We start from the raw sequence: 18,749 nt of genomic DNA on the forward strand, positions 1-18,749 counted from the left end.
ATCTCTGCCCTTTGTCAAATTTTCTTCATCAACCACCAGAACTACCAGGAATAGTTTTTGGATCATCAGCTGATCCTTCTTTGGAGACCTTTTCTTCTGTTCAGACCCTTAACTAACCCTGTGGCCATCAGAATAATGACCGATAGTAGTATATTGGGTTGGGGAGCACAGATCGGATACCATATAGTTCAGGGAAATGGGATTCTCTAAGAATCCCAACACGGTATCAGTTTCCTGGAACTGAGCACACTAAAGAACCCAACACGCTGCCTGCTCCTGAACATTTTCTCATAAATGCATCTCTGTACATGTGGAAGCAACAACAAAGCTACAATGGTACAGCTGAACCATCAAGACAGAACACAAAGCAGAGGCAAGCAAAGCAAGAATTTTTTTATTTTTTTTTGTTCCTGGAACATCCAGATCTGTCCCATAAGTATCCAAGGGAAAAGCAACTACCAGGCCAACTGGCTAAGCTGATGTGTCCTGGGAACAGAGGAAAGGGAGCTAAATCAATGGATTTTTGCACACTTACTTGAGATATAGTTCCTGCCTAACAGGAAAGTAGTAAAATATTGCTACTGACACTGGCAATCCTAAGCTTGGAGAATAGATTCATGGCCATTCCTCTGGATGGTCTAGCACAGTGGTTCTCGAACTTTTGTACTGGTGACTCCTTTCACCTAGCAAGCCTCTGAATGCGACCCCCCCCCTTATAAATTAAAAACACATTTTAAAATATTTAACAACATTATAAATGCTGGAGGCAAAGCAGGGTTTAGGGTGGAGGCTGACAGCTCATGACTCCCCATGTAATAGCCTTGTGACCCCCTGAGGGACCCCGACCCCCAGTTTGAGAACCCCTGGTCTAGAATATGCCTTCCCTTGTTTCTCAAGCTTATGCTTAATTTTGCAAGTAGTCATAAGTCTCCCTTTGAGCTAGTAGGTACCCTCGTAGTTTTGTCTTCCCCCGTAGGTGAGAGAACTTGCTTTCTCATTCAGCACTGCCATTGAAAAGAATGGAGATTTTTGGGAGAGAAAAGTGAGCAGACTGTAACCTATTGAAACTGGCGGTTACCTTTCGAATGGACATGAGACAATTTGTTTAGGTTTTTAACATCATTCTTCTCTCCCTTCTGTTCCCTCCCATTTATTCTCCTGTAGATACCATTATGTTAGGCCAATATGGCTAGTCTATTCCTTGGTGTGCTGGTTGGGTGTTTAGACTTTCATAAATTCAAACAAACTAATATTTAATAGCCATGTAAACCTTATACCGGACCATTATAAATTACACAATGGAAAACATTTCGGCACACTTGGGTACAAAAATAAAGTGCTTAAGAAATGTCCTATTGTGCCTGTGTATCATACAAGACTTGATTGAGAATCAGTTTGCTTTGAGCATGAGATATCAGACTATTAATGCTCTTTTAATGTAGTGCATGCTGTGTATCATCTGTTTTTCTCCTTGATGCACAGAGTATTTGCAGTCTACAAACTGTACTCAACCTGTTTTTTCAATGTGCACACAGACCTGGGCCTCTGATGTGAATCCTGGTGGTCCTTATTCTCCAAATGTGTGTTGTCCAATCCTTTTTAGTTAAGGATTGCAAACCACATATTAGACTCCACTTTTAGGCAACTTGGAAGTCATTTAAAAATATATCCTAAAGCTTGTGTGTCAGTAGAAGTAATGCAATTAATTATTAGTATTTTGGCCTTCCATCTCATGACTTATAAATGAGGATGCAATTATCATAAACTATTATTGCTTTGTGTTTATGTAGCACCTTTCATTTCACAGAACCTCAGCATTCTTTCTAAACTTAACTAGCTCAACTGTCTCAAGGTTTAGACTGACCTCCTTCTGACAACAAAGATTGCTACACGATGCCAAGAGAGGATACTGAAGTGTAAGCTCCCCTGAGCCCCACCACCCCAGGCAAGGGGGCCAGAGCCCAAAGGCAGGGAGCCTGTAACCTGAGCCCCACCACCCAGGGCTGAAGCCCTCAGGCTGTGGCTTCGGCCCCGGGTGATGGGGCTTGGGCTGTGGCTTCAGCCCCAGGCCCCAGCAAGTCTAACACCAAACCTGGTGACCCCATTTTGGGGTCCCAACCCACAGTTTGAGAACCGCAGAGAGGGATCACCGTGCCCTCTCCTGGGATCAAATATAGCATCTGTTTAATGACAAACAGCAACACTATACAATAGTCTGGTACAGGAAATGGAAAAAATACTGGAACCAGCAGATACCTATAGAAGTAATTTATGTAAGCAGATGGTAATTATCCAAGGCAGAATTTTATTGGGTCACTGGAAATAACAGCCTCGAGGTTGGCAAAAGGTTTGGGACCTATAGTGGTCCCATATGTCAATACCTTGCATTTACACCTTATCTTAAAATGTCACCTTTATAGTCCCTACCAGCATGACACTGAGGCATTGGCTCAATGCTAACATAGAGGAAAAAATGCCACCTTCTAACCCACCATGACCACCCAGGAATTCCTTGAAGAATTTCTCTGCAAGTAGTGACTAACCCAACTCTACTTAGCTTGTGAAATCTGATAATTCCACAGTGTATTGTGAGGTGGCTGCAGGCCAGTAGTAAGAAAAATTAACCCAGGCTTTTCCCTAGTGGAAGCATTGAGGAGAGAGAGAATGAGGTGAGGGGGAATGGGGACACTCTATACATCTCTAGCTTTTTGTATACTTCCAGTCTTCATTTATATTTCCTTGCAGTCTTCTATGACTTGCAGAGTTCTTTCCCTGGTAAAGGCAAATCATATATTACAAATTGATTTATCATTATTTCCTTTTGTAAATATTGTTGTGCAACAAATAATTGCTACGGATAATATTACTTCTCATTTAACTGGTGGTTAGATATCCCAAGTGGGTTTAAACAAACATCTCAGATAATGACAGTGCAGAAACTAGGATTCTTGATTCCTTCATGGTTTCCAAGTTCCCTAGGTTTGCTACATAGAAGACTTGAGACAGACAGACAACCAATCACAAGCCCCCCCTCTATGATCTAATTACAAACAGGTAGTAAATAACACTCCAGGATTTTAGGGCTTTAATTTGTAATTGTCAGCTAGTCAGCCTTTAACCAGCTAAGTAGTTTGTATGTACACTGATGTGAGGTTTTTAATCTGGAGTATTAGACCATAGTGTATTTTTGGCATCAACAAATTGCAGACTAATGAAAGCAAATTCAGCTGCTGATTCACTTTTTATTAAAAGGAGGATATCAGCTGAGATTTACTGTTGAGTATTTGCAGTGGGAAGTTAAGCCTATTCGCACTGGTTGCAGCTGATTTCACTGCTATAAAATAACAGAACAGGGCACATTCATACTTCCTACTGCCTGATTGATTTATATTAAATCAGAATTGGCTGTTGGGGATAGACTTTCCCCCAGAGGAAAGTATTCTTAACACACCAACACAAATCCATAGGAAATAATTGTTGTTGCACTAGCTGCTCCCCTAAATAGGGAATAGTGATTTCGTTGATCAGATCCAATCTCCATTTTTTGCAGCAAGCCCAAGTGCTAAACTGGCAAATACCAATGTTCACCAATTACCTAAATTAGGACTAGGTCACTCGGCTCATCTCCTGTTTCTTGTTTGCTTTCCAATGAATCCAAAAGCAGTACTAACAGCTGGAAGCCCTGCTGAGGCCAGCTTGATCTATACTGGAGCTGCTCCAGCCAGTGCTCTGATAAAACTTGATATCATTTCAACAGGCTCTAGGAGGGCCGCAATGATTTCCCTTCATTGTTTAAGGCTTCATTCAAATATTACTAGTGCCAGGAAAAAGGATATTTCACTTCTGCTCTTCTGCCCCTGAGTCTGCTGGAAAGCTCCTATTTAACCTTTTATATAAACACGTTTAGTGCTTTTGGATGCTATGGTAATTGTTCTACTCATTCATCCCCAGGGACTCTATAAGTTGCAGCTGCAGACAATACAAAATAATAATAATTAATACCTTGAGACTTCTCTCTGAGTAAAAGCACATGTTTCTTATTAGAATGTTGTACGTGGGGAGGCCTGGGGAGATTCTGGCCTCAGTGTTACGATTAGATCCATATCCTCAAAGATATTTAGGCACCACTGATACTTTCAAAACCAACACTCAACTGCTGCCTAACCCCGCCTTCTCCCTCTGTCTAACTTGCCACCAGATGGCACTTGCAAAGCCACCTATGTTCTGACATTGCCCCACAGCTAATGAGCTTCCTGGAGCACTAGCTCAAGCAAAGGCCTTGAAGTGGGATTCTCAAACAGACATTCCTTTGTTTAATCTCACCAGTGGGGCTTGATCCTATTGGCCTGCTCAAAGACTAACTAAGACCTGATACCCATCAGCCCCTGCAGCAGGAGGGCTGACTGCAGACCACCAAGAGGTGGGGGCAGCATAGCTGCCACACAAGACTGCCCGCTGCACAGGTAACTGTAGGACAAGCATAGGGTGACCAGACAGCAAATGTGAAAAATCGAGAGGGGGGGTGAGGGGTAATAGGAGCCTATATAAGAAAAAGACCCAAAAATCAGGACTGTCCCTATAAAATCAGGATATCTGGTCACCCTAGAGGAGCATGAGAGAGGTCTCGAGTGTGAGCATGTGAGAGACAGAGGGCTTGCTGAGATGGCAAGTTAGTATTTGGCATGCTGGAGTGTAAATCTAAAGTGTACGGGCCATGCACTAACTGTCCATGTGGGCCCTCCTGCTGTGCACTAGAAGTTCCCTCATGCACATTGACCTATGTTAGAGGGCTTTCCCTCAACCCTCCCACTTCCCTAGTTCTTGTCACGCAGGCAGTAAAAGACCAGAAGTCTGAAGCGCAGACAATGCGATGTTTATTGGGGTTAATTTCCAAGCAAGCATATTCCAAAGCCCTTCTTGCTAGACAGGATGCTGTCAAACTAAGTTTTCTTTAACCATCTTAAGATCTGTTTCTTTATCTGGTGGGAGGATTTGAGAACTGGCACTGGCACTAAGGTAAATTGAGTTTGAGACCCCTGGTATAGAGAGTCTGGGTACCTAGCTGTGGGCTGAGGATTCCACTAGGTAGCAGGGCACCTAGGGATTTTGCATTGAAACACTGAGCCAATCAGCCCCTAAGTAGACTCTGGGCCTTAGGCTGTCTACACACAGCAGCTGGGAGGTGTAGTTCACAACTCAGGAAGATGTGTACACATGCTAGCTCTGATTGAGTTAGCACACTAAACATAGCAGGGTGGTTGCGGTGGCCTGGGCAGCAGCTCTGGCTATCCACCCAAGTACAACTCTGTCTGAGATCCTGGAATGTTCATGCCATGATGGGGACATGCTCTTTTGGGGCACTAGGTTGAGCAGAGCTAGCGCATATATGTCTACCAGTGCTGGGGATACACCTCTCAGCTGCTGTGTAGATGTACCCTTAGTGACAACCTTTGACTTATTACACCACAAGAGCTCACTTTTTTCAAACCTCAATCACTCTGAATTTTTATTTGAACAATTCACTGCTATTCAAATGATGTCTGCCCATTGAAGAAAGCCTTCCTTGGCCATCCAGCACCACGATAATGTTGTGTAAACACCTTGTTTTCAAGCCAGGCATCTCAGTCAGCCAAAGAGTATTGTTCCTGTGGTACAAAGGATTAGTATTGTCTTTCCTCTACTGCCAGAGCTCACAGTCATGGGTTCCCTCTACATTGCAAATACAACTGTCAGGGAAGCTGGTTCCAACCAGGTTTGTCCCTTAGCCTATTTCCAGTACTGCAGTGCAGAATGGACCTCAGTGGTGTTCCTCAGTCTGGTAATGAAATATCATTGAGGTTCAGCCTACATTGCAAGTTGGGTGCAAATTTGTAGCCAGGTTCCCTGAAATGACTATCATGTGAATAGGGCCTTAGAGACCTATCCTGCAAGGTGCTAGCACGTCCTAAGAGTGCCCATTGATATTCATGGGAATTAAGAGCATGCATCACCCCCTTGAGATTCTTACCTTACCTTGTAGGATTGGGCCTTAAAATTGCTATGTCCATAGGGGCTTTGAACAGCAGAGCAAATTATAAATTGCATACCATAATGACTTGATATTGCCATTCTGGCAACCTTTACAGGAAAGGATAGGCAATGTGAAGGAAAATAAATTATAGTAGCATTAAAAGTAGAGAACGGTATGTGTGCAACTGTGTACACAGTCATTTCTGCAATTGGCACACCCTTGAGAGAGCAGAGTCTAAGCTTAATGAACAGAGGTTCAGAGGGATCCATTGTGCTGGCTGGCTGATTGCCACCATTGCTATTACCTATTCCATGCCTCCAGTGTTAACAATAGAGGAAAAGTTGTGGGGGGGAAAGGCTAGTATGGCCATATCTTACTAGAGTTTAGTGCACTTAGGTTGTCACTACCAATTCAGACCAATAACTTAGACAAGTGAGGCGTGGTAACCTAGTGATAATCCCTTGAGCATCCAGTCCCCTGTCTGCTAATATCATTCTGCTGGGATGAATTCATGTTCAGTGTGTACGTGCTGCAAAGACCAATCTTTTTTTAAAGTGCTAAATACATACTCCCCCTAGTCATCTTTAGTTCTGTCTTGTGGTTCAAAATGATTCATGTTTGTGTTTCTGTTGATTCTTCTCACCATTAAATGTGAAATTAACCAAACCGTGACTTAAATGGCCACATCAGCAAGTTTGAGGATGATCAAAGGAAGAATTGTGATTCTGAAAAATTTTGGTTACTTCTGTGGCTCAGCCCGTGTCAGCAAACATGTTCAAGCACAGCCTAAAGATTTGCATATCTCTGCACACTTCACTCCTGGGGAACCTGAATTTGCAATTGCATGTGGTGGTTTTGGACATGAGATATGTGTGCAGGAAACTTGGATTGGAGGATGGGGACGCAGCAAAACTTCAGCATAGTAGGATTGATGTCTGCTTTCATATGACCAAGAACTTCTGATTAACAGTGACAATGCAACCTTAGAAACCCTAGCAAACCTTTATTGAGATACTCTCCCTTGAACAACAAGCTGCTGTCGAAAGTTATGTAGCTTTTAAATAATAGTAACTTGGTTCCTTTATGTTTTAGCATATTACTCAAAATAAACTATTTCCCTCTCCAGTGTACTTGCTTTTATACACCAAAGGCATTACATGTATGGAATTGCCTATAGGCAGGATAATATGGGGAAAGAAATTTATGTGACCGGTCCTATTGTTAGTATCCACCGGAATCTTTGGATTGATGCTCTGAATAATTTAGTATTTAGTCAAATCAACTATTCAGGAAGGTTTTAAAAAACAAAGCGAGGGGGAATTTAGTTGATGGATATTTTTCTTTCATTTAGGCAATGGTAGCTTGCTACCCTGGGAACGGAACTGGGTATGTTCGTCACGTAGACAATCCAAATGGCGATGGGCGCTGTATCACCTGTATTTATTACCTGAATAAGGACTGGGACTCAAAGGTATGTGCGCCAAGGGTTCCAAAAGCAACCCCATATTTCTAGGCAAGGGAAGGCTGGCCCAGAAACAGTTTGTTGCTATCAGTTGTTGATTTGCATTTCATATTTTCATGAACTCTTGAACAGCTGATTTAAAAACTGCACTTTTCAGTTACATTTTGGGTTTTCTTGCTGTTTTTAGTAACCCCTTTGGAAGCTTGAAACTGAAATTGTTTCCTTATCAGGTTTTTTTTCCTCCAGTTTGTTATAGAACAGCTCATGTGCTGGGCTGCTGGCATTTTAGTTTCTTTTAGAGAAAAAAGTAATGAAGCATTTAGAAAGAAACCACATCCACTCAGGATTAAGTGGAATCTGGGAGCAGTCTTAACAAAAAAATGGCAGGTCAATTTTGGGGTCTGTCCCTTTAAGTTGACCTGCAAAGGATCTATAAAAATTGGGTATGTGTCCTTTTTTGCTTCTTATGATTCATGAAGAGGGCGTGAAAGACATTTATTAATTTATGCTTGTTTTTCACCTTAGGGATATCAGGAACGTGAAGTCTGATCTTTCCTGGCTTTGCTAGAAAATTTCTTGCCAGAAATGTTCATGATCTCTCTCACCTTAATTTAAAGACCTGAGTATTGTGACTGCTTCCTGGTTAAACAAAGGCTGCTTTATGCCTCTCTGGAAACCTAAAAGTGCTATAAAGTGGATGTAAAAGCCCTATGGGAATATTCTTGTTCAGGGATTTTCCCTCCTCCCCATGCCCCCTGGCTAAAGGAGACTGATGTAAATGCTCTACATGAGCCCTTCTCAACATAGGGGGCACATTGAATGCGTGTTGAGGACCAAGCCCCAGTGCTGCTCTGCCTTATGTTGGGAGTCAGTCAGGGCCTTGCATGGTCCTAGAATACTGACAACACAAAGGTGGTTTAAAGCTATCTTTTGTCCCCAGCCCCAAGCACAGGAACGGATTAACTGAAGATTGGGTCCCTTGAGTCCAGAAAGACTGCCTGCCTGCCTTCCTGTCAGTCAGGCATGCAGAACGTTTGGAGACTAGAAGTCTCATCGTAGCCCATCTTCCTTTTACTCTAGATTCCTGATCTCTCTTTTATTTTCCTGGCTGCCTTTGGCACTAGTAGAATCTGTCAAAGGTGAACTTTCCATGATGATTTTAGTATTTTAGGGGTGATCTGTTCAGGCTTATGGGCCTGCAGCTTCAGACTCCGTTTTGTGTGGCCTCTAGGAGTTACCCCAGTGGATTGGGGCCGTTTGTCATGTTTTCTGGCTCCAACTGTCTCATTAGAAGCCTGACCCTTTAATACATTAAAGTTGCAAGTTTTTGTTCAACTGGTCTGACCATGCTCCCATTGAATCCTATGGAAAAACTTTCATTGACTTCAGCTGAAAGCAAGATCAGACCCAGCAAAGGAAGCACTTCCTGAGTGAGAGAAGTAGCTTTGTTTCTTTATGACTGTACCTCCAGGATCAGAGCCAAAATTGAAGCTCTTCTGCAGCACTGTCCCACCCTCTCTGTACTCCTGTCCTGTGGAAACCCCTCTGGAGAAGATGCTCATGTGGTTTGCAGTGGGGCTAGTAGCAGGAAGGCAGGGAGCTTGGCTGTATTTTGTGACACTGTCCCCCGCTTAACCTCATGGACATCTGAGTATGCATTTCCTTCTACAGCCACTGTTAAGCCAATGGTAGCAGGGCTGGGTGAGGGCTAATGGGGCAGCACTGAGGCAGGGGGTGTCAAGGCAGATCATTTTCCCACAAATTTCCTAGATTCATGAGATTGGGAGGCCTTGCCCCCTGTGTAATCCCCTGGTCTTTAAATCCCTTCCATTCAAGGGGTCACAGCACACTTCATAAGGGGAGTCGGAGAGAGTTTTCCTGCCTCTTTGGCCACATCCCATGAGTTTCTTTGCCAAATGGGGTGAGCTGTCTCTCATTTCTGTTTCCGTGCACATTGTATCATTACAAGGCAATTAATTCAGCCTTGAGCAAGGGATTTATCAGACCTTAAATAATAAACAAGATAAGGGCTTGTAAAATCAAAGAATGTTTCTTCAGATTTCTGTTGTTAAAATGCTTTCAAACCTGTTCCCAGGTTATTTCCTGGTCAGATAATACTAAGGTCACCTTCTTAACATGCATTGGTCATGTAAAGCAGATATCCCTTTAAGTGCCAACACATGCTTCCTCTACTAAATCCCAACAAGTGATTTAATATTAGAGAGATGCTGCCACTGAAAACTCCTGCATTATAGAAAAACACAATCCTGAACCTACAGCATGTTCTGAATAATACCCCCACATATTGAAAGGGAAAAAAAGTTAACCATCTACTTGACCTGTTGCACTTCCCTTAGTCCTCTAGGAGGATGGTAGCACAGACTTGTATCCTGTGCACTTCCACTGATGCAGGTAAATTAGCACAAACTTTGTCCCATAAGATCATCGGAAACCAGAGTGAGAGATGTGACAGAAGCCACACTACAAAGACCAGAAGGAGTGAGAAGAGTGGAGGATGTGTATATACAATTTTATATATAAAATGCAACTTTAGATTGCAGGATACACCTGCATATTAATGTCCAGTGCAGCATTCCACTGTCAGACCCAAAAGAGAACGCCTATGTGACTGCAATACCAGGGTTTTGAAATGCCATTTGACAGTCATGGAGTGAAGTCTGATCTCAAACCAGTAAGAATGAACAAACAATCTTCTTATGAGTCTTAATTAATTTTAGAAATGAGACTGTGAGCTCAAGTGGTTTCCATATGTTTGTGACAGAGCCTCTGTGAAGGGGGAAGTCCTGTCTCAAAAAAGCAGTTGCTGTTTCATCGTGGCTGACTTTCTTTAAACAGATGTTTGTGCTCAATCAATCTGAATTGTTTGCTAAAATCAAAGTGACTAACGTGAGGCAACACTTTCCAGCACTGCAATGTGCTGTTATTGCATTGCCCTCAACGTTTACTTCACATTTGTTGTGTGTTAGAGGAAAAAATTATCATTTTAAAATGTGTGCGGGGGTGTGTATGTGAGGAAAAATAACCCTTCACTCTACTTTCAGCTGCATGGTGGAATTCTTCGAATATTCCCGGAAGGAAAGTCCTATGTAGCAGATGTTGAGCCCATTTTTGACAGGTTACTTTTTTTCTGGTCAGACCGAAGGAACCCACATGAAGTGCAACCTTCCTATGCAACCAGGTAAATAAGATGTTCAGCACTGACATGTAGCCAAAGATTAAAGAGCTTTGCTCTTTTCCAACACATATATAGTATATAAAAATATAGAATCTTTATGTAGGGGGTATATCTGTATATATGCACACATGCATATGTACAGTATAACTACCTAATGTGAATGGAGTTTATCTGAGACTATTGAACTTAATATAAATTTCCTCACAAAAATGAGCAGCAGGATCAAGCCATATACGTGCATCACATATAGGGTGAAATTCCCCACTCCCTCTACCCCATTTGCTGCGGCCCGTGTATGCTGTTGTGACAGCATACTGGGACTGTAAGCCCTTCAGCTGGTGAGGAGAGAATTCCTCAGTGGCAGGCTCTGCATAAAACAGCCATAGTGAATATGAGTGTGGGGGTCCTTGGAGTAGGCCTATATCATCTAGCATTACAGGAATTGTGGGTCCTGGTGCTAAGCATAGGCAGGCCAGGCCAGGCCAGGCTACCATAAGTTAGAGCAACCCCCAAGCTGGCTAAGTCATCCCAGGGATTGTTTCAGCACCTGGAGCACCTAGAATGGGAAGATCTTAAAGTGATTTCTGCCCTCCCTCTGCCAGATCTGTGCTAAGCTTCCCAGAGGTATAGTACAAATTATCCCCTGGATTTTACAGACACAGAGACACACAGAGATTCCCTGGTTTGTTTTATCGCCCAAAAGTCAAATTAGTTCTTTATTCGTCTGCCTCCAATTTTGCAATAGACAAACTAGTGTTTTGAGTTCTCTGTATGAGAATAAAAACCAAGTGTTCTTAGGTGTTTCAGTGTCTTTTTGGGAATCTAAGAAATAAATCATTTCCTTTTGTTCACAGATATGCCATGACTGTGTGGTATTTTGATGCTGAAGAAAGAGCAGAAGCCAAAAAAAAGTTTAGGAATTTAACTGGTATGACTTTTTCATAAATCTTTACTGAAAATAATTCAAGGCATTTCTGTTTCACTATGGCGACCCAGCATGCACCATGCTGTGATGTCACAGCCACTACAGAACTACATGGGCCCACACAGCTGGCCTAACTCTGTAGTGTAGACAGGCCTATATCTCTGACTGCCAAAATGAGAAGTCAAGGATAAATCATTCCAACTGTCCTGTTCCATATATTCTCCCTGAACCTCAGATACTGGACACTGTAGGAGACAGGGTACTACGCTAGATGGACCATTGGTCTGATCTAGTATGGTAGTTCTTATACAGATATATTACTTTCCCCAACTGAGTCTTCTGATTACTGCCATCACATTAGATGTTCAAAACACTTACTTACTATAACTTAACTGCATTTTCAATTGTTCATTGTAGATGCCGGGAAGACAGAAGCTGTTCTCCATGAAGACTGAACAGTGATCTGCTGGCATAGTGCTTTTATCACAACCGTTTCTGAACTCTTTGCAAATGATGAGATCCAAAGGCGACATGTCCATTTCCAGTGAAACATTAGACATTCTTCTTACCCACAGGAATGTGCTGATTTGTCTAACACCTGCATATTACATTGATGGTACTCTCAGTAGCCTCCTATCATGTCTGCATCTGGCAGAAGGAACCCTTGTTTTCTATTTGCCTTTAACTGAAGAAAGTAACCAAGATTTTAGTAAAAGAAGAATGTCACCAAAGCCTAATGCAAGTGGCTAAGCCAGCTGGCTTTTAGTAATGGTGGTAATAAAGATAACAAGTATTGGAACCAGTGGGGAAAAAAACCTGAGTCTTATTTGCACTTTATGTAAATTTCTTAGCTCAATGGGAAGGAGATTTACAAATTAAAATCTGTTGCAGATGCCGATGGGCAATGCAAGATATTGGAAATGTGAAATTAAACTAGGTATTTGTAGAGGTTCATCTTCTGTTATGCTTAACGTGGGGCCATTGATGAGCTGCTAATCACTTTTGTTGCACAGAGCATTGGCTTAACTCTCCTGTATTATTACTTTCTAAAAGGATAATCTTCCACGTTGCCATCAAACTGCCTGGATTTTGTTCACATTTCAATGGTCAAGTGGTAGCAATTCAGTTGCTTAGCTCTTTTACAGCCCTCGGACAGAGGGTGAGGAGGCAGTTGCGCATCTGTTCACAATTTTGTGATTTTTTTTTTTCATTTTGATTTGAGATGGATCAATGTTCACTTCCATTTTCCATTTGTTTTTTAAAGCAGCTGGTTTCTCTGAAAGATTGGTAAGCTGGGAAGGTTGATGGCACACACAATGCTTTAGCCCTTAGAGCCAAGAATTTTTAATTCAGTCTCTATATACCAACTTGTGTATGGTAGAAGTGTGAATTGGAAGGTAAAGATATGTTTGGCAGCCTGACAAATGTCTGATGAATAGCTATCTCTAATTTAGAGTTTTGATTTCTCTCTCTCTCTGATGCCCATCCTGAGCTTGGACATTTGGTTAATTTTGTATGTGTGTGCACTTTGAATGAAAAAGTGATGCTGTCCCAATTGTTCCAAATTATTTTCCCTCCTGCATTTGAGCCACAAGATGTACCAAAAAAAAAAAAAAAAAAGATTAGGCTCAGATGAACAGGAACACATTTTCTTCACTTTTTTTTTTAATTTAAAAGCTAGATGAATAACTTCCAAGGTGTCCCCAAGCAGCTTAATCTTCCAAAACCAGTACGTAGTCAGCAGCTCAGTATAGGTCTCAACATCAGTGAGATCAATTGTCATGGTCACATTGAGTACGGAAATAAATCGTTCTTGTTTTAACAATTGTACACCTAGTGTATAAACTTTCCCTCTTCATTAATATAGTTATACCAGGCTTGTTAATGTATGTCAGTACCTACTAACGTCTTCCAAGTGTATGCTTTCCTCTCTTTCCCATACTCCCATGCGTTAGGGGACCACAGTGGTTTTGGGGGACCCTGCCAATTATGATTTTTCTTCCCCATTTTAACCAACCCATACTTGACTCAGTTTGTCACATGCCTGGCCAGAAGGGGAGCAATTGGCAGGACATCCGTCATGGAGAAGCACATGGCTTCCACAGAACTTGACCCAGAGAATGAGTGATGATGCGAGTGCTAGGCACTGCCAAATTAGGAACTTTTGACATTGTCCCTAGCTAGGAGGCTTGAATAAAAGTGCAACAGCAACACAAGATGTAAAAGCAGCAGCTTTTCTGGATGAGAAATGGCAAAAAGAATTGAGTATTTTGAGCCAACTGTGTTCTTTAAGAAAACAGAGGGACATCCTTATGCCCATTTTTTGAAGTCTGACTTTAAGTAAACCAGTATTGGCCAACCCCTCTTCCTCTCAGATTTCTACTGGGGATCCAGGTGTGATCATGTGGTTTTAACTCCACTTGGCTCGACCTGTGTGTGTCTTCAGGGCACATATCCTGCTGTGAATGAGAGATCTGCATTTGAGGAGGGGAGATGAGACAATCATCCCTGATCCCTATAAATCCTACTAGGTTCCCTCAAATAAGGCATGTAATTTGATACATTTCTTTTGTAAAGTAAAATTCTTCCACTACAGATGCGTCTAAGTAGCACAGAATGGGCTTGAAGGAAACGTAATCAACTTGCAATTCTAATTCCAAAAGAGTCAAAAGTCTTAACTGAAAGCAATAGGTGACTCCTTGAAAGACGAATTTATGTAAATAGTTAAATGTTGAACTCTCTGAAAGACTGGCTGCAGGGGAATATGCTTTAATAGTTTGAGTGTCTGTGTGTAAAGTTGACACTTTCTACATTTTAAAAACTTCTTTAAAGGAGTTTTTGAATTATTTGAGGGGCCAAGCATACTAAAAACTCATTGCTTCTGATAGATTTCAGAAACCCTAAACTTAATCAATGTAGCCCATTAGATAGTAATATTAGTGCAAATCATATCAGCTGCCTACAATGAAGTAGTGTGTACAATTTTTTTTAAAAGGGTCTGGATATTAAAGGTACTTTTGTTATCTCTGTTGCATAAGGCACCAGAAGTGTGCTTGTGGTGTGTGGAGAAATCGGTGCATTTATTATAAAGAAAATGTTTGCTAAATGTTTTCAGTTCAGCCTATATTCTCTTGGTCTAGGTAAGAGTGTTGATGGATTGATTTTTATTTATTTTTTTTTTAACCTGGAAAAGAGAGGTCTTTCATATCTCAATATGTAAAATTTAAACATCAAGAAACTGAGTATACAGGATTATAAAGTATTCTCCCTTTCCCTTGCCACAGATCAGATATCAGTGGAAAGATCTCTGTGGACATTTCACACACTAATTTTAACAAGTCATTAATGAAGCCTTATTCTTGAAGCCTCTCTCGCTTTTTCTTGAGGGGGATGCTTGCAAACTGCTGCACAAGAACGAAGTTTTCTTTTAGCAGCTGTACCAATAATAAAATGCATGAATTGCTTCTCTAGATGCGAACTAAAGGAGTTTCTTTCCAGCTTTGGGTTTCATGGCAAAGTGTTTAAAACATAGATAGCTAAGCAACGTGTGCCATCTGGCTGTGAAAACAGACTTATTTCTCCAGTGTATTTAATTTTCAGTCTTCCCAAAGGCACCAACAGCTTGTAGGTAAATGTGTGCCTTCATCATTCACATCTGCAGAACTGCTGTACACCAAATGCAAGCAATGTGAAAGCTTCTCCCCGCCCCCCAAGATTCCGAGGCTAGAAGGACCATTTTGATCTAGTCTGACCTCCTGTAGAACACACACCATGGAACTTCCCCAAAATATTTCCTAGAGAAGAGCTTTTAGGGGAAAAAAAAAAATCCAATCTGGATTTTAAAATTGCCAGTGATGGAGAATCCATGGCTTTAAATAAATAAATAAATTAAATAAAAATAATATTAGTTGCCTTTCCCAATGTGACTTCATTTCATATTAGGCAGTGTTGGAAGATATGCAAGCTCCACTAAGCTATCGTTCCCAACAGGGCCTGCTGGTTGTGAAAGAGCTGGGAGAGGACAACCAACTTCTTTAAAAACAAAAACAGAAGGCCTTGATAATATAGAGGCTATTTGTATTCTTAAGCCTATACCTGACTTGTTAGCCTCTTGAGCAAAGTGGCCTCTCGTTAATCTTTTTTTCCCTTCTAGGTTACCCTTGTTCCTGTGAGTAAATGACTTCTGCAGAAGTAGAGTTTGAAAAGATCATGAGCTTTTCATTTTTTAACCCCTTGTTTCTGTAAAATATTTTATTCCATTTCTGTTGAATTTAAAATGTTTGAATATTTTTTGCAAATAGTTGGCTCGAACACCATTCGCATCTAAAGGAAAATGTATCTATTTGCAGGCAAATTAATTATTTTTACTTCAACTGTGATGCACTACCAGCTGGTCTCTTTGAGAGTGAGTTATGGGTAAACCTTCTCTTGTCAGGTTGTATGCTGGTCAACAATGCTGGCACTTTGGAGTCAATAGATACTGATTCATGTGGTGATATTTTACAATCCAGCACATTTTGTGTTCATGTTTATTAAAAAAAAAAATGTGGAATGAAACAAATAAAATGTTGCAGGAGTCAATAAACACTGGGTCATCTTAAACTCTGTGCTGAGCAAGTCTCTTCGGTCTTGTTTCTTATTGAGGAGCTATGAGATGTTGCATAGCTGAATCTATAGAGTTGAGAAACGTGATGGCAGTGAACATATAATCAATAATCAGCACTTTTTCATAGATGGTGGCAGTAGTCCTTTGGGGCACTGCACATTTCTGGAAAGCTGTCAGTGAAGAAATCAGTTTTGTTTCCAGCAGCTTGGCCTATTTCCTTGGTCACTTCCTGCTATTTTAAGGTTAGTCACCTAGCTAACTACACTCTCTTCTTGAAGTGCCTATTTGTTTTCACACTCCTGTTGGGCCAGATAACACTGTAAGCTGATGTGTTTTATTTTTTAACAAATTTCACATCCTTTCTCTGCTGCTTTTTCCAATTGAGTCGCAGTTTTCTCTTCCACAAGTATGGGAGACTGCTCCACACTTGCACTAACATTTTGTAAATTGAACAACCAGGACGTGTTCACTGTGCAGTACTGTGAACACCACTTGACTTTTCTTTTTCCTTTGGCAGTATTTTTATTGTGGGAATTTTTTTCCTATGCAAAACCAGCCTGTGCTGGAGGAGTTGGTGTCCTTTTTTAAGGGGGAACTCTACAGAATTCCCTCCTCCCACTTGAAGTGTTCTGTATAGCCCAGGTTAATGGTCTGATTCTGTGACATTGAGGATTCCTCACTGTACAGATGGGAGAGAATCCATTGAAGTCAGTGTGGCTATTCCTGTGAATGCATGCTCTTTAGTGTGAACAAGGGGTGACACATCGGGGCTCAAGTAAAATTGTCCATTGTCCATCTAAATGCCTAAAGTTTAGTTATTTGCTGTGTTGTAGTTATGCTGGTCCCACCATATTAGAGAGACAAGATAGGTGAGGTAATATCTTTTTATTGGCCCAATTTCTTTTGGTGAAAGAGACAAGCTTTTGAGCTTACACAGAGTTCTTCAGTTTTTCTTTGGCCAGAGTTTCCCAAAGAAACATATTCATAGTACATTTATCTTGCAGCTATTTAGTGGCGTCTTCCCCCCGCCCCGAAGGAATAGGGCTAAATATATTGCACTGAGAATTCCCATGACCACTAAAACTGTTACTAATATCAAAGGTTGAAGTCCAAATTAAAAAGCAGAGGGATTAGTAAAAATGAGCCCCTTTTCCCACAGTTTCATATGGGAACATTCCCGCTTAGATAACCCCCTTCACCAATCATGGTTAGAAGCACACATTCTTATCTATCCACTGGAAAGATGGAATGAGATTTAAAAAAAACAGTACTAGAGACTAAAACTAGCAGCTGAACCAAAGCTCTTGTTAGTAATTCTCACATGCTGATAACCCTAGTTGCTGCCAACAAGTTATTCTGTTCCTTAGCTGGAGACCCACAGAAGTAAATCTTCCTGGAGCAGGAAAGAGATTATAGATTTTGGTCCCTGATCTTAGCCTAGGCATCTTTACACACTGGAGTCTGATTTCTCAGGAGAGGAGTCAGAAGAGAGAACCACTTTGGTAATGTATAGCAGCTGGATGGATCTGAGAGTGTAATATGTGTAGATTACGATTAAGCATGGAGAGAATTAACCTGTGGAGTAGATTACTCCAAGATCAAGGAGCAATTGACTATCACTGTGGCTGCATAGTGCTATTCTTGGTTTCCTTAGCTCTGAAACTTCTTTTAGTTCCTAACTACTGAGAGTCTCATAGTAAGACATCTAGGAAGTAGCAAAATCAGAATTAATCTTTACATTTGAGTGTATTTGGAATCCCTCTAACACTGGGTTGCTAGGTGTCTGATGTTCAACCAGACAGTCAGGTCAAAAAAGGAACCTGGCAACGTGCGGTCACCACTGGTAGAGGGAGGTACTCGATTATTAACCCATGCCAGCCATGGGCATAGTTTAGGGGAGAACTGCCTCCCCACCCCCCATTTCTGAGAGTGCCAAGTAGGGCTTGATTTGCTCAGCCTTTTGGGGCTGAGGGTGGCAGCTCTGGGATGCTACCTCCCGGGTCCTAGTGCCTGTTGTCACCCTTTCTGTATAATGCTGAGTGCCCGGGGGGCGGGCAGGGCAAGAGAGGTGGAGTGGGGGAAGAGGCAGTGGGGAAGGAATGGGGATGGGATAAGGCAGGGGAAGAGAAAGGGCTTGGGATAGGAGTAGGGAACGGGGAAGAGGGATGGGGATGGGGCAGGGGAAGGAAGTTGCCAGGGGCATGGGGAAGAGAAAGGGATAGGGTAGGGGTGCCATCTGTCTGGTTTTTGGCATCTCTGTCCAGGTGCCATTTAGGGCTGCTCAGCTGGGGTCGACTAATACCTGCCGGCAGGATTCTTGAAAGGATCCAGGGAGGAGAGGTGCGAGTGACGGGCATAGGGCCTTTGTGGGAGAAGAGGCGGGGCAGAGGGTGGAGCCCCAGGGATCCAGTTACCAGCATTTAGAAAGGTGGCAACTCTAACAGTGTCAATGCGCCGAAAATGTATTTAAGCAAAAACTGTGGTACAGTTATTTTTACTATGTAGTAGCTACCTAAACAGAGAAGTGAAGGTATTTTCCCAGCACCGTGC

The 18,749-nt window shown here is 41.8% G+C and overlaps 1 protein-coding gene across 4 annotated transcripts in view; it reads left to right on the forward strand.

Annotated features, from left to right (window-relative positions):
- EGLN3 (egl-9 family hypoxia inducible factor 3) overlaps positions 1 to 16,178 on the forward strand; it is a 35,041-nt gene extending 18,863 nt beyond the window's left edge. For 3 of the 4 annotated variants that reach the window (XM_045016511.1, XM_045016514.1, XM_045016512.1), the window contains 4 exons: positions 7,362 to 7,481; positions 10,535 to 10,671; positions 11,523 to 11,596; positions 12,011 to 16,178. In XM_045016511.1, coding sequence (XP_044872446.1) covers positions 7,362 to 7,481; positions 10,535 to 10,671; positions 11,523 to 11,596; positions 12,011 to 12,048 — 369 coding nt within the window. In that variant the 3' untranslated portion in view covers positions 12,049 to 16,178. The remainder of the gene's footprint in view (positions 1 to 7,361; positions 7,482 to 10,534; positions 10,672 to 11,522; positions 11,597 to 12,010) is intronic. The other variant, XM_045016513.1, reaches the window with a different exon arrangement.
- The last annotated feature ends 2,571 nt before the right edge of the window (positions 16,179 to 18,749 follow it).

This window comes from Mauremys mutica, chromosome 4, assembly GCF_020497125.1.
Source record: "Mauremys mutica isolate MM-2020 ecotype Southern chromosome 4, ASM2049712v1, whole genome shotgun sequence".
Lineage (NCBI taxonomy): Eukaryota > Metazoa > Chordata > Testudines > Geoemydidae > Mauremys > Mauremys mutica.